The sequence below is a fragment of the Prionailurus viverrinus genome, chromosome C2, assembly GCF_022837055.1.
Source record: "Prionailurus viverrinus isolate Anna chromosome C2, UM_Priviv_1.0, whole genome shotgun sequence".
Taxonomy (NCBI): Eukaryota; Metazoa; Chordata; class Mammalia; order Carnivora; family Felidae; genus Prionailurus; species Prionailurus viverrinus.
Genome location: NC_062569.1, coordinates 31,113,668 through 31,135,471, shown reverse-complemented (window position 1 = coordinate 31,135,471; position 21,804 = coordinate 31,113,668). Strand labels below are relative to the sequence as shown.

Genomic DNA, 21,804 nt, shown 5'->3' with positions numbered 1-21,804 from the left:
AATGATCTGGGAATTCTGGAAGTCTAATATCAGAAATTCCATTTGTTTTCAGCAGAGGTGAATTCATTTGCTGAGAAGATCTTGAATGTCAAATCTTGCCTGTCAGTTTCATAATCCATTCTATGTGTGCTGAATTGTTCTTAATAGGATTAGAGTCTCAGAAAAGGGCCTCCCTGTTTCCTGGATCACATTTATGACTGCTCCAGCTGACGGTATGGATGCAGCCGGGTGCGGCTGATTTCATGAGTGCAGCCTCGGCATCAATTCTGACACTTACTGCTCTGACATGCTACGGGGCAGATGCGAGGCGGGGATAATCATAGATGAGAGGGGGCCTATACACGCCACACGTGGCCCTGGGACCTGGTTAACAATGCAGCCGTTTCACCTGCCCTGGGCTGACGCCACCGCACCCATGGGATCAGGGCGCACATTCACAGCAGGAGCCCAGCTCCCAGATCACCACCTTTCTCAGTCGCCTGAGCACCTGCCATGGCTCTAAACCTCGGGCTGGAGAGAGGGCTCACTGAGGCCAGATTTCTCCAGTTAACAGGGCCCCGGAGCCACCAAGCATGGAGGTGCTTATGGTGCAGCTGATTGCCCAGTGGAGCAGATCTGGACTGGGGAGAGCCCTGCCTCATCCTGCTGCTAGGTTGGGAAAGATAATAACTGCCCCCCGGGGAGATGGGAAGAGTAAGAACAGAGGAATGCAAGTTTTGCAACCCTCTCAGCTCCAGGGGTAGGGTATGTATTGAAAATACAAAAGCGGAATGGTGGGGGGGGGGGGGGGGGGGGGCGGAAACAGCCCAGGATCAAAGGCAGTATGGAAATTCAGACAGGACTTTCGACTGGGGCCTTAACAAAGCAAATCATCCTCAAAAGGCTTCCTCTTAATAGTTATGAAGCAAAGGGTCTCATCTGGAACACCTCTGCTTAAGGCACCTTAGACGCTTAAAGCCTGGAGGGGTGCTCATCAACTCCCCAGAGACAGGGTCCCACTCCTGCTGGCCATCTGAATCTGACCAACTTTGGGAAGCTTGCTCAGCTCCTCCTTCAGTGACAGGTGACAGGCCCCCAGAAGAGTAGACTCTCAGGAAAGAAGGGCCCTTTCCAGTTCCTCTCTTTAAAGTTGAGAGGTGTGAGCTACATAGAAACTGCCACTCGGGGCACCTGGGTGGCTCAGTCGGCTAAGTGTCCGACTTCAGCTCAGGTCACGATCTCGCAGTTTGTGGGTTCAAGCCCCGCGTCAGGCTCTGTACTGACAGCTCAGAGCCTGGAGCCTGTTTCAGATTCTGTGTCTCCCTCTCTCTGACCCTCCCCTGTTCATGCTCTGTCTCTCTCTGTCTCAAAAATACATAAACGTTAAAAAAAATTAAAAAAAAAAGAAACTGCCACTGGTTCAACACAGCACATCTGTCAGAGGCCCCGCCCACAGACTAGCTCTGCTCCGCCTCTGTCAGAAGGACAACACAGGGGCTGCACGCTTTGAAGCAGGGCAGAATCTCCTACTTCATTTGGGCCTGTTGTGTTTCATGGCCCACAGCCATTAGAAACCAGCCCTGGAGCTCCCGGGTTGGCCCAGGTACCTTTACAGGCTCTGGGGGTATCGGGATTGTCGTATCTCCATGCTGGACTCTTTGATTAGTTCAAACACTGCTGCCAAGGGGGTTCCTGTATCTCCTGCCTGGACATCTCAAGTTCAGGTTGTGAGGCCCTGAGCTGAAACCAGAGAGGAGGGGCTGGCATGCCACTGGCTGTGGGAACCGTTCAATGGGGGTTTGTGGCGACCGGGTACCGCTGACACTCACATCTTGGTTGGACATATCCCAGTAGGGTCTCTCTCCAAATGACATGACTTCCCACATGACGATCCCGTAGCTCCAGACATCGCTGGCAGAAGTGAACTTGCGGTAGGCAATGGCCTCTGGAGCTGTCCATCTCACGGGGATCTTCCCTCCCTGGAAGAAGGAGAAGCCAGTCAGCCCAACTGTCAGGTTTCTAGTCGAAAGCAGGAGAAAATGAACTCAGCATGCATGTGCTTTCCACTCTCCTGCCCTCATGTCCAGTGAGTTAGGACATCCAGGATAGCCCGAGCCCCATGGGCAGGCCTCCATTACGCACCTGCAGACAGGGGCTCAAGGAGGATTTGTGTGACCTGTGCTGGTCTCATGCCATAAGTGGACACACCACTGTGAGGCCATGGCTGTACCGAAGCTTCGTTAGTCCCCAACTCCCTGCACACCGATCTTAATGTCACTGTTGGGATGTGGGTGGTAGAGGGGGTGTAAATGGTGTACATGCACCCCAACACCCAATTCCCTACTACAGGAGATTGGCTAAAGGAGCCAGGAGATGTCAGGTGTGGCTGTCTTTGTTCCACAGCATTTGTAGCCTTCATAACATTGGGTCGGCAGAAGCAAAACAAACACAAAAGTGGGAGCCTCCTACTACAAGATCACTTTCCTTGTGTTTCACCTCTTGCAGGGGGTTGAGGGTGGGGGGAACAGTTTCCTCACCCTGCAGCTTGCAGACAGCCCTGGGGCTGCACTGGGTTTAATGGGCCGGCGCTGAGGTCTCTGCAGGTGCCAGCTATTCGCCCCCTGCCTTTCAGTGGAGGTTGACATTCCGAGGCTGGAGGTAGACACTTCTCGCTTTTAGGTCTGCGTCTCCTCCTTGCCCTCCAACCCCACACTGGATGCTTCCAACCTGCTCTCTGCTTGGCCCTCAGCTTGTCTGCCAGACGTTGGCCTGTTTTAAGGGATGACTATCCATCCATTCATTCATTTGCCCTGTCAACATTAGGCAGTGAGCACTGCTTTGTGCCAGGCACTTTTTGAGGAGCTGGTGTCCCAGAGATGAGCCAGCCATGGTTCCCGCCCTCAAGCTGCACAGGGAGTGGGGAGGCAGATAAGACAATAGACACTTAAAATGGGGATATGGCCTCCCTAACCGCAGGGGATACAGATTCCCTGACACAGGTAGTGGGCGGGGAAGGAGCCCAGCAGCAGCCAGAAGGCCAGTGTCCTGTGGGGTTAAGGGCACCTAGAGCCTTTGTTTGGGTTTGGATACAAGTACTGCCCCTTCCAACCTGTGTGACCTGGGGCCAGTCACATAACCTCTCTGTACCACTCTTTCTCCTTGGCGCAGTGGGGGAAATGATCACAGCTATACAGTCAGAACATGGGTTACTGCCCACACAGTGCTTGGGACAGGGCCTGGCATGCCACACATTTGGGATCTGTGGCTTCACCATCTGCTCAGTCCCAGAGGACGAGTAGAAGTTGATCAGGCAAAGAGATGGGAGGAGGAAAGTCCAGGCAGAGAGGAGCATGCACGGGTGCCGGGGGGGGGTAAGAGCGAGGATGCAAGGGGGACCCCAGCATGGCTGCAGCTTGGCAGTCCCAAGGGTGAGTGTGGGAAAGGGGTGGAGGGCAGGGCACCAATGCCACTCCGCGCCCCAGGGTGAAGTGGGGGACACACGTCAACGCAGCCCTCCACAGCTCATCAACCTCTAGAACAAATACGATCCTCATTTTCATTTCTTCCTGCCAACTAGCCGGCTTTCCCTCCCTGGCCTTTCTCTCTGTCTGGGCTCTGCTGGCACAATACAGGAGGCTCCCTCCCTCCCCTCTGCATCTGCCTCAAGCCTCTGCTGAAGGAGGCTATTTTTACACTGACCGCTCTCACGATCTGTTCCAATCACCAGAGACGCATGTTGGACTTTGGCAAAAATACCTTTAAAATGTGTAAGTGGTTAATCTGAGTGCGAGTGACAGAAAAAGGAGCAAGCAGCAAAGCGTATTTATATCTGGTTTCCTGACCAGGGCCTGAGAGGAATAACGGCTGCCTGGCCAGGACCTCCCCAGATGCACATCCAGCTTCCTGCAAAGAAGACAGTCCTGATTTCCCCCGAGGACCACAGGCTTTTGTGGTGGGAGATGTCCTCAGCTCAAATGCCAGCAACATGACAAATGCCTGGAGGGCAGGCCTGGGCCTCTGCAGCAACAGGGTGCTTTGTTCTCACCATCCCCCAGAACATGCATGAGCTCACTGGTTTTATCTGTAAGGCACCCATGGCTGGGAAGACAGGTGGAACATTCAGCCAGTGAACCGGGAGTTAGCAAACACCTGGAGGCCAGTGTCCACCATTGGGGTGGATGCCACGCCTGGAGAAGGCCTGGCAGCCCCGCGGAGGGGTTTCTGCTCCCTCAGAAGCAGAAACTGGGTGAAGTGGGGCAGGAGAGAGCAGGAGTTTAATTCAGGTGACTGTGTGTGTGTGTGTGTGTGTGTGTGTGTGTGTGCGCACGCGCGCGTGCGCGCGCATAAGAGAGAGAATGGGGCTCCGTAAGAACTTATCAATATGTGTGAGAGGAGAGTGGGAGACAGAAAGCTTGGCTGTGTAGGTCTGTGAGTAAGAGAATTAGGGCTTATCTTCTGTGTGTATGTTTGTGTCAGGGAGAGGGGGAGGGGACTTCTGAATTTCAAAGAGGCGGATTGGGAGTCTGAAGGTGTCCTCTCTGCCAAGTCTGGAGCAGACCCCAGGGGCTGCCAGTGACAGCTGTTGAGTTGCTCCCTCCTGCATGTAAAGTGGTGGAGCCCGGCCTGCTGGCAAAGCGCCTCAGCCCTCCTGCCACCTTGTGCTGTTGGGCCTCACTGAACACAGAGTTTGGCCTGTCATGGCCACCTCCCCCCCCCCCCCCCCCCCCCACCAATCCCAGCGGGAGCAGAGCCTTCCAGAAGAGCCTTCCAGGACCGACAGGTGACAGCTTGTCACACCAGCTCTCCCACTTAGCCAAGAGAGCAGGAGATGCCGACCTCTGAGGCGAACCAAAGGAGGGAAAGTCAGGGGGGCATAGGGATGGGTGCTTTCATTCCTGGGAATTTTAAACTATTCCTCCCAGCTTTTCAGACATCACTTCATGAGCGTTGCCTTCTGATGCTCAGAGGTAATTATGGTGATGATTATTTAACTCGTCTTCGGTTATGTGAGAGGAAAGCTATTAACGTAGAGCATAGTGACCAGCCCCATGGAGGGAGAACGGAAGAAAAGGCAGTGGAATGGTGTTACAGAAGGCAGGGTTTTTGCCAGTGAGGACGGTCCTCCTGCTGGAAGAGAAGTCTGGACCAGAAGGCCCAAGGCCACTGCATTCATATAATTGCAAAGTGCTCTCAGAGTCACTGGCTCTCTCCAATGCAGGCATGAGGAAGGACCACAGAGAAGGAGTGATTTGCTCTGTTGGATGGGAAGGCACATGAGGGAATAATTCTCAGGGGGAGAAGCAGATGAGGCTCACTGGAAAAGAATGTGCATCCACATGGGCAAAAAGAGGCCGGCCTTGGGCTATTTAAGAGAGCACTGTCCCTCCACAGGGTTTCTCCAAGGTGCCTGATGACTGCTACCTCCAGGGACAGAGAGGCAGTCCACATTCTGCAAGGACCCGGTTTCCCCAGAGCTGCCACAGGAGGTCACTGTTTGGGTGTGGGGGAGGGAGAAGGGAAGAGGAGGGAGGAGGCTCTCACCACCATCAGGGCCCGAGGCTCCCCACAGGACTTACGTGCTGTGTAAAGCTTTGCATTGAATGGTTGGGCTGCCAAGAAATTCTTCAAAAGTTTGAAATCCACTGCTTCAGAATAAACACGCCTTAACTCTGGTATAAGACAAACTATAATTGTGTGTGTGTGTGTGTGTGTGTGTGTGTGTGTGTGTGTGTGTGTGTTTGCGTGTATGTGACTTGATGAACTAAAAGATTATCTGGCAGTGGATTAATTCTAATCTAGACATCTTCAGGGTCAACTGCCAGCAGGTGTGACCAACAGGTGGAAGGTTTCAGTGTAGAGGTACTTTAAGTCCCTCAGCCTCAGCCAGCCTGCAACAAGCATCTAGCCAGCACCCATGCTGCCCAGCATCCTGGTGGAGATGTGGCAATCAGTGATGAGACTCAGCTCCACTCTCAAGGATCCATGGATAGCCACCATGCCTCCCAGCCAGTTCATTCTCTTGTCACAATAAGATTAAGTAGACACAGCTATGAGCTGTGTTGGTTCTAAAACCCAGTCAATTGTAGAGTTTTACAGGCCAAAGTCTTAGCATAGTGCCAATTCCCCTTGCTGATTACTTATCCTAGTGATGCCCATAAAAGTAATACTTCTGTGGGCGAGGGGCATTGCTACAGTACTTTCCTCTGCCATCTTGTGTGGGATGAAGTCTCACTGGGGATATAGCAGGATTCCAGACACTCATGAATACTGAGTATGGTGATAAAAGACTTATTCATCAAATATTGGGATCATGCTACATGTGGAATTCTCTTGAAGTCTGGAAGCAATAGGTTTATGACCAAGAGCATCATGCAGTATCTCTGAATTTCACAATAAACAACTCTCCAAAAGGTTTATAACATATAAAGCATATTGGAGTTGTTGCGGAGATCCACATTGATATATATGTAAACCACTCAGTATATTATTGTCACCATTAAACAAGATTTATTGAGTTGTGTGGGTTGGATTGTGTCCCATTCCCCCCACCCAAAAACATATTCAAGTTCTAACCTCCTGTACCAGTGAATGTGACCTTATTTGGAAATTGGGTATTTCAAAATGTAACCAAGTAAGATGAGATCATACTGGATTGGGGGATGGACCTAACATCCAATGACTGGTGTCAGAATAAGAAGGCCATGTGAAGACACAAAAATGGGTAGGAGGGAATAACATATGAAAATGGAGGCAGAGATTGGAATGAGGTACCTACAAGCCAAGAAATGCCAAGGATTTACAGCAACAGCCAGAAACTAAGAGAAAGGCATGGAACAGATTCAACACCTTGGTTTTGGACTTCTAGTTTCCAGAACAGCGAGAGAATAAATTCCTGTTGTTCAAAGCCACCTAGTTTGTGGTGCTTTGTAACAGCAGCTATAGGAAACTAATACATTGAGTACATACAAATTTATCAGGCCCTCGCTTAAAAGTACTGCTGTTAGGGATGCCTAGGTGGCTCAGTTGGTTAAGCGTCTAACTCTTGACTTGGGCTCAGGTCATGATCTCATGGTTTGTGAGTTTGAGCATCGCATAGGGCTCTGGGCTGACAGTTAAGAGTCTGCTTGGGGATTCTCTCTCTTTCCCTCTCTACCCCTCCCCCCCCCCTCTCAAAATAAATAGGGGCACCAGAGTGGCTCAGTCAGGTTAACTGTCTGACTCTTGGTTTTGGCTCAGGTCATGATCTCAGGATTCAGGAGTTCAAGCCCCATGTTGGGCTCTGCACAGACAGTGTGGAGCCTGCTTGGGATTCTCTCTCTCCCCTTTCTCTGCCCCTCCCCCACTTGTGCTCTCAAAATAAATAAACTTAAAAATAAATAAATAAATCTTAAAAAAGAAAATGACTGCTATTAAATTCCCAGGTGGCAGAGCTACCATGGGCTGCCATTAGGAGGCAGTAGGATTTCGGAGTGAGAGATACCTCTGATGGAAGCCCAGCAGATAAATCCTGGGCCCTCTGTGCTGTTGATCAGACCCAGGCCAGTCTACACCTTGAGGAACTGCCTTTTTTTTTTTTTTTTTTTTTTGGCAAAGTGAGTGTGGTGTGGTGAGAACTTCAAGGGCAGCACCACGGCAGTTCTAGCACGGACGGGGGTCAGAAGGCAGTCCTGATGATGATGCTGGAGCCACCATCACTTCTCCTATTCACTGGAGAGGCATGCCACGCCTGAGGGAGAATCCACCCTCGCTCTACCAGAGTGGCCGCAGACCCAGGTGGCCACTCCAGGCCTAGGCAGCTGCATCTCAGTTGTACAGTTGAAGGCAATGTCAATGTCCTTATTCTTGGCTTACCCACAAAACCTAGCCTAGTGGTTCTCCGACTTGGCTGTCCATTGGAATCACCCTGGAGAAGGGTCTTTTCTTTTCTGTTTTCCTTTTCTTAATGCCAGTGGGTATTAGAATTTATTTAGAGTCTCTGGTTGTGGTGAAGCCTGAGCACTGGTAGGTTTTAACATTTTAACATGCTTCAGGTGAGTCTAATGTGCAGTCATTAGTCACAACCACCGGCGTGGAACAGTGGTTCTTAAATTTGAGTGTAGATAAGAATCTCCTAGACGTCTTGTTAAAACACACATCACAGAGCCCTAACCCAGGCTTTCAAAATTACTTGTTCTGGAATAGGGTTTGAGTATTTACATTTCTAACAAGTTCCCACTGTAGTTCCCACACTTTGAGAACCACTGGCATATATCTACCGAGCATAAATCATGGATTGAACGAGGGCTCATCTTGAGTATAACTCTGAGCGCTGTTGATGGCTAGGTTGAGTAGGAGTCTGAGACTTCATCTGGACTCAGCAAGGAAGAGGGCCGTGACTCATGAGGAATGTCTGCCACAGGTTAGAAAATGAATGGCTATAAATATATGACGAGTATTTGCCAATATTGCACTAAACCTCAAAAGATCTCAAAAGGATGGAGGAAAAAAGGCAGCAAGTTGGTTTCCCCAAAGTTTCCATCAAGTACCTCTGTGGCCCAAGGGAAATACAGGGTGAATTGAAGTTTCCATTGCACAGAAAATGTCCCACAGAAGGGGCCTTGGGACAGTCCCTATGGGGCAGTGGCCATCTTGACTCTGCAGTTGGCCAGCCTGGGTGAGGCATCTGCCTGTGAGAGGGGCTCTGGGCAGCACTCTGAAGACAGTTCAGACACAGATAGCCCTGTCCCCAGGGTGCATCCATAGGACACGCCCTCCTCCTGTTCCCAAGTCACTGTCCACTGCCCTGGACCAAGAGGTCTAATGTGGCTCTAAGGATTAAAATCAGAAGGTATTTTGGAATGCACATTTCTATTTAAAAGCACTCTGAAAGTACACCAACCCGTTTCCCCCAACCTAACCAACAAAGTGATTTTTCCAGATAAGACTGGTATCAGCCAGGAAGGAAAAGCAGGTTCTGCCTAAAAGGTTATCTTTCTTGAGTGTTACCAGCTTCTAACAGCCAGTGGAAATGGCTCCTGGCTGCTGAATTGCAATTGAATCTATATAATAAAGAGGCTGTTCCTAGTTCCCCAGGATGCCAGGAATTTGCATGAAAACAGTCTCTCCATCTTCTGAGAGAGTTCATCTGGCCCCGCTGCTTATTTCTTTCCAGAAGCCACAATCTTGATGGTGACACTGTAATTTATTACCATGCTAAGGATTATGATGCAACATAGAGAGAATTAGAACTTTAGGTGAGAAACAGGCTGCAGGAACAGGTGAGCTTTTGGAGAACATGGTCTTATTTGTCATGCAAATGACACAAATAACAGAAAAGGGCTGGGAGAAAAGACAACCCAAAAAGACACACTGAGTTGGCTGCAGACAAAATTGTTTCTAAATAGAATGTTTTTCAAAGCTTTTCTTGAAGCATTAGTTGCTCCTCCAAAATGAGTGACACAATGCATTTCATACTCGTAATAAAATATGTGATTTGAATAACTACAAATGGAGAGATTTACAGTCGGTGGGGTCCTCGTTCCCTCTCCCCTGAGCTTTGTGAGCACTGAAACCCTTCTGTGAGATACTGTGAAAGGTAATTGCAGCCCAAATATCATTTTCCAGCAGCTAGAGAAAGGCCTATTTGGACATAAATTAACTAAAAATGTGCGGATGATAGTGTGTGTTTCATGTGTGAAGAACAGAAAGGCCACTTGGTGACGTTTCCCAGCTGGAGAAAAAAAATCCTGTTCAACCAAACAGACGCTGTTTCTCTGTACTACACCAGCAGGGCAAACAGCTGTCTTTTACTACTCACCCTCAAAATAGCCCCTGATGGCTGAGATGTGGGCAGGCATTATTATTATTATTATTATTATTATTATTATTATTATTGTCACACGGCACTTCTTGAGTTTATAATTGAAAAGAAAGGGTAGAGAGACCAGGGCTAAAAATTCACTGGCTGCCTCATTCACTTCACAAGAGGCCATGGGTACTCTCTCTGGACCAGTCCAGGGAACAAAGCCACTGCTGCCCTGAGGAGGGCACTGTTCAGGGAATCCCAAAGTGGTAATCAGCTCGGTGATGGCACAGGCTTGGGCTCTCCTGGTGCAGTCCGAGAAGCCTGGGCCTTGCCATTAAGGCTTCTGAAAAGTCGGCCTCTGGAGTGAGTGGCTGGATAAAGTGGCCCAGTAGGCTGTAGTTTCTCTGTGCTCTGCCTTTCCCAGATGGTATACTGCTGGTAACCCAGGGAGGGAGCCAGTCCTCATGAAGGACCTGGTGAGCAGGAATGAATGTGCCACAGTGCTGAACTAAAATACCCCAGCTCCCAAGGTGGGGTGGGAGGGTGGGTGGGTCTCTAGGCCCTTTGGCTGACGAGGATGTCAGGGAGGATAAGGAAACAGGGTTGAGGAGGGAGCTAGGCAGTCACCCTACTATCTACCTTTCACTTCCTGGGCCATGTCCAGTTATGTATCCATCGCTTCTCTGAAAATGGCAAGAACTGTGCTTTTTTTGAGGACCAAAGCTCCCACCCCTACTGCTTCACTGCTGCCCATTCTCAGCCCCAGGCCCACCCTAAAAGACCACAGTTCTCTCCTTTTTCAGGCAGGGACCTCTAGGCTTTCCCACATGTCCCCATGTCTCCGTGGCTCCTGTTTCTGTCAATAACCCAGATGGCCATCCTACCTTTTGCCTCATGTGTCTCCCCTATGAGCTCAGGCACTACAGTCTTCCTGCATTCCATTCCCGCCCTGTGCACAAGGACACTTAGGCTTCCTGGGGCAGGGCTGTACCCACCATGGCAAGGTGCCTGGGCTATCAGCCGGGCAGATTCTCTGTCTGCAGACTGAGGCCGGCCTCTGCACGACCCTCCCAGAGACCTCTGTCCAGCCACATGGGAAGCCTGTGGAGTTTATTCCATTGTCATCCCTGAGTTGACTACTGCCTTTAATTTTTTTCCCTCCTCTTCCCATGATGTTAAGCATTAGACTGTCCGTCCATGGCAACCCGTTTTAATAGATGTACGAGGCATATTCCTTTTTCACAGTGTAATTTTGGGTACCTTACCAATGTCCACCAGCCACACTTCTAGTCTCTCTTCCTGCCCACACCCTCCAACAGCTATTTTAAAATAATCAGTCACATTAAATAGCTTAAGCTCTTCTGGCCTTCTGAGCCGCACTCCTTCTTGGCATGGTTTCTCTCTCAAACAATCCCAGCAGTTATAACCAAGTCACTTAACCACTCTGTCTTACTGTCTCCACCTGCCAATAGGGATAATAATGCTTAATTATCTCAGAGGGGCGTATGAGGAGCTGCTAGCTGATGCTGGCAGAGTGTGAGGCGTGCATTGAGGCTGCTCCGCCTGCCTCCAGGCATGAGCCCTATTCTCTGGGCCACACATCCTCTTCCCGTGGGGATGAGGGGTGACCAGGGAGGGCAGAGCCAGCCCCAAAGACCAATCAGGGAGGCCAGCTCCTTCCCGTGTATCTTGCACACCAGTTATGTGAACCAGGTATTCCGAGGCTCATTTTACAAGCATCGGGAGCTGGAGAGGAGTTGGAGGGGCAGCCTGGGTCCACACCGGATCAGAGGTGGAGAGGGCACTTGAACCTGAGTGCTCCCATCCCAAATCCTGTGCTGTCTTTTCCTCATAGCGGTGACAGGAAAGAGCAAGGAAAGATAAACGGGAGAGTGTGCCCCTGTATGTGGAGGGCAGGTGGTGCCTTTCCTCTCTCAAATGGGGAAAAAAAGGATTGGCTGCTCTTTTACTTTGTCAGAGCATGGAGCCCTTGACTCTCGGCCTGAGGTCCCATCCCACCTGCACTGTTGCGACCCCCAGACCGCCTAAGTCCAGGTAAGCCTTGGGATACAAAAGACCACATGAGTCTACTGCACTTTTGATGTTTGGGGAACATTTGCAGAGAGATACGAATATTAAAGTGTATCCCAAAGTCAAACAGGAAAAAACATTTATTGCTTTCTTCTTATTAAGTGTTTACTGATTTATTTTGAGAGAGAGAGAAAGCACAAGTGGGAGAGGGACAGAGTGAGAGGGAGAGAGAGAATCCCAAGCAGGCTCCGTGCTACCAGTGTAGAACCTGATGTGGGGCTCAAACTCACGAACTGTAAGATCTTGACCTGAGCTGAAATCAGGAGATGGAGCCTCAACTGACTGAGCCACTCAGGCAGGTCCCCCTATTGCTTTCTTTTTAAAGTAAAGCATTAACAGGCAGGCTGTACCGCCCAGGAATAGGTTAAGAAGACTGATGGTACCCAGTGACTGGGAGGGAATAGCGACACGGGGAGCTCTCACAAACTGTGGCAAGAGTTTAAGTTGGCAAAAGGTTTTGGGAAATGAACTTTTTCTATCAGAATTTAAAATATGCAATTCTTGACAAAACCACGTAAACATCACATGCCTCCAGATGTGATATTCTGAGGACACGCCATGGTTTATGTAATGTGTAATGCATAACCTGGGTCTAATTGGACAAACTTAAAACGAGGAAGATCTTATTAAGAAAAAAAAAAAGAATGGTATTATTTAAAAATGTCAGGATCGTAAAAAACAAAGGAAGGCTGTGAAAATAGTCCCGGTTAAAAAAACCAAAAGCACACTGTATACACTGTATGTTAGCCAACTTGACAATGAATTATATTAAAAAAGTAATAGTACAAAAGTACTTCATATAAAAAAGACTAAATAAACATGACAATAAAATGCAATCTCTGATCTGAGACTGGATGCTGTACTAGAAGGGTGAGTGCTAAAAAAGGACATTTTGGGGTTAGTTAAAAAAATTAGAATACAGACAGTAGATTAATTGAAAATACTTTATATCAAGTTATTGAAGTTGACAGCTCTACTGTAGTTATGTAAGCGAGTGTCCCTATTCTCAGGAAATGCAAAAGTACACACTGATGTCTATGGGGATGAAGGGCCATAATGCATCCAACATTTCTTCTAAGAATTTAGAAAAAAAAACCTTTCATTTTGAGGGGGGAGCAGGCAAAAGATAAAGAAATGGAGGTGAAGTGATAATAACAAAGCATCTGGAAAGAGAGTATATGAGTATATTATTCTTATTCTTGGAATTTTTATTTAAGCTTGAAGGTATTTAAAAAATGTAAAATGTGCAAATTCTTTAACCCAGCGATTTCTGTTCTAGGAGTCTATTATACAGAGATGTCTCTACAAGTGTGCAGAGACATCCGCATTCACTGAAGCACTGAAATGATACAACAGCAGAAGTTATAGGGATGGCCCTCCAAAGAGAGCTTGTTCAATAGTTTCTACTGTTCCTTCATACAAAGGATACCTGCAAAACCTACAAGAGCAGCAGTGAAAAGTCTCCAAAGACATGAAGTAGGGTACTAAGAGAGGAAAGGGTCATGTTCATGATGGATTCTTAAGTTTGTGTATTTATTGAGAGAGAGAGAGAGGGAGTGTGCAAGTGCGAGTGGAGGAGGGGCAGAGAGCAAGGGAGAGAGAGAATCCCAAGCAGGCTCCATACTGTCAGCGCAGAACCCCATGTGGGGCTCCATCTCACAAACCGTGAGGTCATGACCTGAGCTGAAATTAAGAGTTGGACACTTATCCGACTGAGCCACCCAGGTGCCCCTATGATGGATTCTTTTTTTTTTTTTTAATTTTTTTTTTCAACGTTTATTTATTTTTGGGACAGAGAGAGACAGAGCATGAATGGGGGAGGGGAGAGAGAGAGGGAGACACAGAATCGGAAACAGGCTCCAGGCTCTGAGCCATCAGCCCAGAGCCCGACGTGGGGCTCGAACTCATGGACCGCGAGATCGTGACCTGGCTGAAGTCAGACGCTTAACCGACTGCGCCACCCAGGCGCCCCCTTATGATGGATTCTTAAGTAATAAAGTAAGTCAACAAAAAGACCGTAGGTATAGTATGAGACCATTTTTGAGACCACAAAAGACATACACACCCACACCAAACTATTATTGACAGTGACTTCTGGGAATTGGGAAGGGGAAGTCTGTTTCACTTTTTGCTTTAAACACACTTTTATCTTTTGATGCTTTTAAGCATCGCTTTTATACATAAAACCATAATAACGTTAAAAAATAAGGCATTCTAGAAACTTCTTTTTTCAGGTCAGATTGGCTGAACCTCCAAGTTGAACTAGTAAGCTCCCTTCTCTCTGGCTGCTCTGGGATCAGTCTTCCCCCAGGTGTGGGTGGAAGGAGTGGGATTATGATAACCAAAAGTCTGGTGAGTGGGGCTGGTGATAACAGCCACTAAGAGCCACAAAGAAGGGCATGGTCGATGGATCTTTTTTCCCACCGTGAAGAAACCAGCTGCCGTGGACAGCCACATTGGTCCCTAGGTACATCATTTTCCTACTTGGTATCTCAGATCACCAGAGATATATTGTCACTCATTGATTAATTTCTTAATTCACAAACAGTTACTGAGTAGCACGGTCAAGCTTGGGGATCCTCTGATAAAAGAGGAAGCCAAGCTAGGGTGGGGAGACAAGGGCGCAGGGTTCGGTAGAATGTGAAGCGTGTGGCAGAGGCTTTGGGGAGCAACTGAGCAGTCTGGAGGAGGGGACTGACATGCAACCAGGTGCAGGCTGGGAGAGCAGCATTGAGGGCATGGCAGAGGCTGGACCTTGGGCCCAGGTGCCCGTGCTTGTTCCCAATCTCTCACCCTTTTGGCCTAGGATTCTGTTGGCATGCATAGGTCTGATCAACAGAACCCTTGCTTGGGTGGGCTGGGGTCTCCAGCTTGATTCAGACTTTGGCCAATGCTGCCGGCATCTTATCTGTCCTTTCACAGGTGACTGATCTATTTTCTGATACGTTTTAGGATTTATACTGCATTTCCCTATTCCTTAGAAAACCAATGCCTGGTTGTTCCCACATTCCCAGACCCAATTTCCCCCAACCTGGTAGGTCTAGACCCCTGGTCTTTGCCTCCCTGGCCATGAATAAATTTACAATATGGCTGTCTCAAAGGCAGCTGGGTTCTTCACAGTGGGAAAAGAGATGCCTCAGTTTCTGCTCCTCCAAACTTCGACTTGAACCTTTCCCTATAGCTCTTAGTGACTGTTATCCATAGCCCCACTTACTGGACCTGGGGCCTTCTTAATCTTGTCACAGCCTAGGACTGCTGGGTCTCTGTTCCAGAATTTTCTGTAATTGTGAGAGTCATGGCAGCACCTCCTGCTGAAGTCCAAAACACCCTCTTTTCAGAGGGTTCAGAATCCATTTTATCTGGAGCTGGTAAACTGTGAGTACCCCTTCCCCCCCCAAAAAACCACTTACTATTTCCACCAGATCCCTGATCACCTAAGGCCTAGAACCCATATGTACCATTGTATAGGAGCCCAAAAGGCTCCGGAGATAATCCTCAACCACAAGTCAAGAGAAGTCCTAGAATGTTCTCAAGATCTACGGCCATGCACATGATAAACAGGAGCCTTCTCATCTGATCTTGTTGGAGAACTTCTTAGAGGTTCTGTATCCTTTAGGAACATTTTGGTATTTCCCAAGGCCTCTAAGACTTTCACATTTCTGGGGCCTTCAGGGCTGTATTTTCCTGCCTGTGGCAAAGGATGGGTGGGATTAGGACAGGTAAAGGGGAGGACATGCTACCTCTAGAGAAGAGCAGGTATGAAGGCAGAAAAGTAGGAATTAATGAGCCAGCATATTTGTGGGCAGAGAGGAACTTGTCTGCTCTCCCCTTCTTCTGTTCTCCCTCAAGTAAATCAGATTGTTTACATCAAAGGTGTGGGCAGAGTGGATAGTGATGGAATAAGACCAGGTCTGCAAAGCAACAGCCTAAAATAGGAATTGGAAAGAGATGAGAATCTTAATGTTTTTAGCCAAAGGTCATTCCAAAACTTCCCCAGGCAAAAATCAAAGAGAGTGATCTTCAGAATGTTATTCAGTTGACTTTCCAAGTAGAATAAAGGAACATTTGATTGGATTATGGAGCTACCATCCAAAATATCAATGACAAGTGTGACATGGTGGCTAGAGTTGGAAAACATCATTCTGTAGCCATGATAATGAGGACTGGTTCAGACAAGAATCACTAATGGATGCTATAACTACAGGAGAAATTTCCATGAAGAGCAGGATATTTGCATAGCCTGTCTTCCCACAGATTACTTATCAGTTACAAGAGAGAAAAATTTAATATACATTGCATGAAAATATATAGTGGAGAAATTGGACAAAACCTTGACCAAGTGGTCAAAATTCATACCACCAATGAAGGGCACGAGGACCTCATTTATCTTGAGGTATGAAACATAGGAAGTATACATTACTTAGGTAGGATTATAGCCAAGAATGTAGAACCTGAAGCTAGTTATGAGGCATACCAGAAAAACCCCAAAGGAAGAATGTTCTATTAATGAAAAAAAGTGACTGCATTCTTTAAAAAGCCAAAGTCATGAAAGACAAAGAAAGACAGTGGAATTGTTCCAGATTAAAGAAGATGGAAGAGGCACCACACCTAACTACAAGATCTGACCCTAGACTGCAGGACCTGGAGGGTATTCACTCCCAGGAGAGATCGTTTTTGACAAAATTGAAAATCATTTCCATTTTTTGGAAGTAAAAAGTTTTAAACAATCCCCTCAGCGATTGAGTAGCTAACAGAGTTCTGTGACCAAAATGTGGCATCTCCTTTTGAAATTGTTTTTATAGAGAAGCCAGTGAAGAGAGCCCCAAGACATTTCTATCATGGTTTCAATGCAGACAGTTAAAAAAAAAAAGTAATACGGACAACATCCTACTTAGAAGCTTCTAAAATGTAATAGAATTTCCCTGGGATCTTCTTCTTCTTTTTTTTTTTTTAAGGTTTATTTATTTATTTTGAGACAGAGAGAGCGAGAGAGCACACTCATGAGGAGCAGAGAGAGAGAGAAAGAGAGGGGGAGAGAGAGAGAGAGAGAGAAAATCTCAAGCAGGCCCCATGCTGTCAGCATAGGGTCCAACATGGGGCTCAACCCCATGAACTATGAAGTCATGACCTGAGCCGAAACCAAGAGTTGGACACTTAACTGACTGAGCCCCCCAGGTGCCCCTCCCTGGGATCTTCTTTAAAGACCAATAATGGGCATGGTCTGTAGAATCTCTTAGGCCTGGAACAAGTATTATTAGGGACAGAAATATTGACCACATAAAATAACCTATTATCATCACAACTGATTGCCTGTAGTTTCCAAATACTGCACTTGTAGTGGCAAAATCCTTGTTTGAAAGGAAAGCTTGGTAAAAGCTCAGTATCTAAAATTGGTAAGACAGAAGCTGCTGTAGTTGAAGCACGGTGGTGTTCCAGAGCCCAGCTTTGTCTCCCCATCACCCAGCTGTGCTCCTGACCACGCTTCAAAAATACCTACTGTGAAGTTTTTTATGTATTCAGCTGTCTGTCAATGGACCTATTATACTGAATAATGCTACGTGGTTTGAAATGCAATGAAAATATTGAAAAATTCCTATTAATGTAGCACATGGAGAGAAGAGCACTGGCCACATGGGTACAGAGGCATTCTGGAGATTCATATACAGGAAGTGATACCACACTTTTTCTTTTCCTTTGATTCATATACAGCTACCAACACTGTTGTTTTAATTTTGATCTTACTGAACACGCTGAAATTTTTTCCTGTCTCAAATGGTTAGGCCTGCTGATAGGTCAAGTATTTAGTATGCCTAAATGGAGTGCATGCTTCCTAAAAGTGACTGAATGGACTCTAATTTCCTAACCCAGGCATTTCTGCTACAATGTCATATATGCATTTGGAAAAAAAGTCATATTCTGCGAAATGGCACGATAAAATAACAGAGCCTGTGAGAAAAAATTACATTTGGATAAGACCATTCAAAATGTAACAAAAACACAATAACCCAAATAAAAATAGCAGTATGGGTGAATTACAATGTGCATTTGCAGCCGCATATCCGTCCCTCCTTACGCAGCCTGACCCTGGATTTTGTGTTTCCTTGTAGAAGAGACAGGACTTAGCGGTCAGTCACATCTCAAAGAGATCAGTTTCATCAAAATTACAAATCTGATCCAGAGTGTAGTCTTCTTTGTCCAAAAATTAAAATTTAACACAAAGGAAAATGTTTCTGCAGTTTCCACATCTTCAGATTCACTAGATAACAGAGTGGAAAATACAGCAGTTCTGGAAACCACTAAACTTAGCCACTATCTGCACACAAGAAAGGTCTTTCTGTCAACGTTCGACTTTTTTCTCAAGTTCTTATTATTTTGCTAAGGCTTTTTCTATGATTGTATAAAATCTTGCCCCAATTGCTTCAAGACGTAAATATCCTGGGGAAAGATCATATGAAGCCATGGGACTTGCACACTATATTGACATCATTCCCCCATTTATCAGTCACAGACTAAGTTTGCATCAAAGGAACAGGCACTATAAGAGAATAGGCTATGTCTCCATTCCCATTTTTAAGAGGTAACTCAGAGTTGGTGAGAGCAAATGGATTTTGTCAAGTATCCACTGGGCACGAGGTGCTCTGCTGGGCACTTTACATATATAATTAATATCATCCAATTTTCATGATCATACTAAGAGGTAGGTTTTTATCCCCATTAAAAAAATTTTTTTTAATGTTTATTTTATTTCTGAGACAGAGAGAGACACAGCATGAGCAGGGAAGGGGCAGAGAGAGAGGGAGACACAGAATGTGAAGCAGGCTCCAGGCTCTGAGCTGTCAGCACAGAGCCCGATGCGGGGCTCAAACTCAAGAACTGTGAGATCATGACCTGAGCTGAAGTCAGACGCTTAACCGACTGAGCCACCCAGGCACCCCTATCCCCATTTTACAGATTAAAAAATTAAGGCTCCTGAAGTAAATACCTCACCCCAGTTATACAGTGTGTTAGAGCCAGAGGGTTTAGATTTCAGTCTCATTGCTATCCAAGTTTCCATTCTTCTTTTTTTTTTTTTTAATATTCACTTATTTATTTTGAGAGAAAGAGAGAGAGAGAGAGAGAAATCCCAAACACATTCCGTGCTGTCAGTGCAGAGCTCGATGCAGGGCTCTAACCCACGAACTGGGAGATCATGACCTGAGCCGAGATCAAGAGTGGGATGTTCAACCAAATGAGCCACCAAGGTGCCCCCAAGTTTCCGTTCTTTACATTACATTGGTTAGATTTTATATTAAGGCCCTGCCACTTGTGTTACTAACTGAATGGAACTAGTCTCATGCACTGCTAATTATATTTGGCAAGTCATATGTTGTTGGAACAGATTCCCACCCCCTCCCCAAAATCAGGGGAAAAATGTATTTCACTGAGATGGAGAATAATTGATTCTATTTCATCAGCTTTTATGGTAACTTGTATTTCGTCAAATTTTTGTAGGACGTTAGAAATTTATTAAATCACCTTCAATACAATATTTTTCCTTTGATCTTTACAATAATGTGATATAGACCAAGTATAATATACTATTCCCAATCGACAGATAATGGAACGGAGCCTCAGAGAGGCTTACCCCAAGTTAATAATCGGCAGAGCCAGGATCCAGACAATGCTTTCTGGCTCACAAATCATCCTTGTCCTTATAACTGCTGAGGGGACCACCCTTCAGAATTACCTACTGTGGAGTCCTATGCACTGAAATTGTCATTAGAGCTAGTGGACCGAGTTATGCTACGTGATTTGAAATGTGATGCAAACATTGAAAAATAAAGCAAGGAAAGGATGACTTTAGTGTGTTTGTTATTGACGATAACGGTGACTGACAGGATAATGGGTATCAAAAGCCAATACAAATCAACAGCCAAAAAACTGAACGGTGGATTTTAAATGATAGTGCCCTACTTACTTACGAAAGTACTTTTCTAATATTGAGAGTTACTGTAGAATACTAGCCATCATTTTAAGGTAATAGAACCATACTGTGTAATAGGAAAAAGTAATTTAGGAGGCACATCGGGCCCCTCCCCCTGTCAGGGCCTCCCCTCTTCTCATTGCTGCCACGCATCCCCTCCCCCTCCCACCACAGCATTTCCTGGCCAAACCTTTGCCCTTTCAATTGCTCGGGGTAAAACATCTAAATACAAAGCCATTTAATACCATTTTATTGGTGATGCTGGTTTATTGGTGATTAACTCACAAAGCTTGGCAATTCAGGGTGGAGTCTCCTTGGATTTCCTGCCATCTGCTATGAACCCTGGGGGGTGGGCCAAACTTTTTTTTCCAAAGGAGAAGTTTTAAAAAATTCTGGAGCCTAAAGTCAGGGCCCCAAGGCCTCTCCTGATGGGTCAGAGCCCTGGGGCATGACCCAAAGCATGCACCTGATAGACATGCAGAGTAAGAAAATGTGTGTGGACAAAATCAGGCACCCTTGCTTGACCCATCTGACAAGGAGCAGCAAGATGTGAAGCCGAAGGGTCAGCCCCAGGCACAACGGGGTTGAGGCTTTGCATTTTAGTGGAAAATTCTCACATGAGGAATAAAAGGTCAGCCTTGCTCTGGTCACCTGGGTCACCTCGCCTCCCCTCTCCCCACTGCTCAGCTCCTTGGCCACAAGATAATAAAGGAATGAAGCCCCAACAGGCCACTCTGAAAAGGTGGCCGATGCTGACCACAAAAACAACTATTCTCCTGCACAAAGCAAAGAGCTGGCCATGAGGAGAAGGGAGCAGCTTGCCACTCACGAGCCGAATCCACGGCTTTGGACTCTACTTTATTTTTCTTTTTATCAAATACCCAGATGGCATGTATTCTCTCAGTGAGGAGTATTAGTGGAGGTCTGTGGATCTTGCCGCAGAGAATCTTCTTTTCCTGTTTCTTACTCTCTTACTTTCTCCCAGGGAAAGGGTTTACTTGCATGCTTTTGAGGGAGGATTAAAATAAAATCTTCACCTCTGTAATTCTCCCCGCCTGTTCTCCTGCGTTTAGAGTATCTGCAGAATGAGTGAGTGAGTGGCCTTTGGCCAGGTGCCCTTCTAGTCTTCCCTCTTCACTGTGCTCTCTCTTTCTCTCTCCCTGGCATTCCCACTCTCACTCTTTCTTTTACCTCCGGATCTGTAAACCGTGCGGGATGACAGCATCTTGGCTGCTTTCCGATCCTGAATTCGGCTTTCCCAGCAGAAGTGGAATATGCTTACCCTTGACAGCGCTGGTTTTGAGCTACTGGAATCTTTGGAAAATCACTCTTGCTTCTATGTGCTCTCAGAGGGCTGGGCGGAAGGGCTTGGTTTCCCTCTCTAGGATAAACACCTTGCTCTGAAGAGATTTGCTAGACCCACAGGCCTCTTTTTGTGAGGCGGCTCTGCCCTGTAAAGGGCTCAAAGGCCAAGCGCTATTAGAAGGCCCTATCAAGGGTACATTAGTAGTTCAGTTGGTTGAGCATCCGACTTTGGCTCAGGTCACAATCTCATAGTTCATGAGTTCGAGCCTCACACAGCAGCCTTGCTGCTGTCAGCACAAAGCCCACTTCAGATCCTCCCCCCCCCCCCCCCCCCCCCGTCCCTCCACCGCTCCAACTCTCTCTCTCTCTCAAAAATAAACAGAAACATTTAGAAGGCCCTGTTAGGTTGGGTGCACAGGATGGGCACCTCCACCCTCTGTATCAACTTTCTTCTCATGGTAGGACTCCTGAAGAATGAAGAACTCGAGGGAGGTTTGCAAAGACTCCCAGGGCCTCAGAGCTGATCAGGGCTTTTGAAATTTGAGCAGGTCCCAATTACTCTACCTGTTCTGGCTGTAGGTCTTTGAAGGCAGTGCTCCCACAAACATTCACTGCCACCCAGGGAACTCAATAAATGATGATGATAATGGGCTTATGTTTTCTGTTTTTAATTTTTTTTATG

General features: G+C 46.9%; 1 protein-coding gene across 2 annotated transcripts in view; it reads right to left on the bottom strand.

Moving 5' to 3' along the window:
- The window catches only part of EPHB1 (EPH receptor B1), a 430,893-nt gene that overhangs the window by 12,240 nt on the left and 396,849 nt on the right, over positions 1-21,804 (bottom strand). For both annotated transcript variants that reach the window (XM_047876453.1, XM_047876454.1), the window contains exon 13: positions 1,809-1,958. In XM_047876453.1, the coding sequence (XP_047732409.1) occupies positions 1,809-1,958 (150 nt within the window). The remainder of the gene's footprint in view (positions 1-1,808; positions 1,959-21,804) is intronic.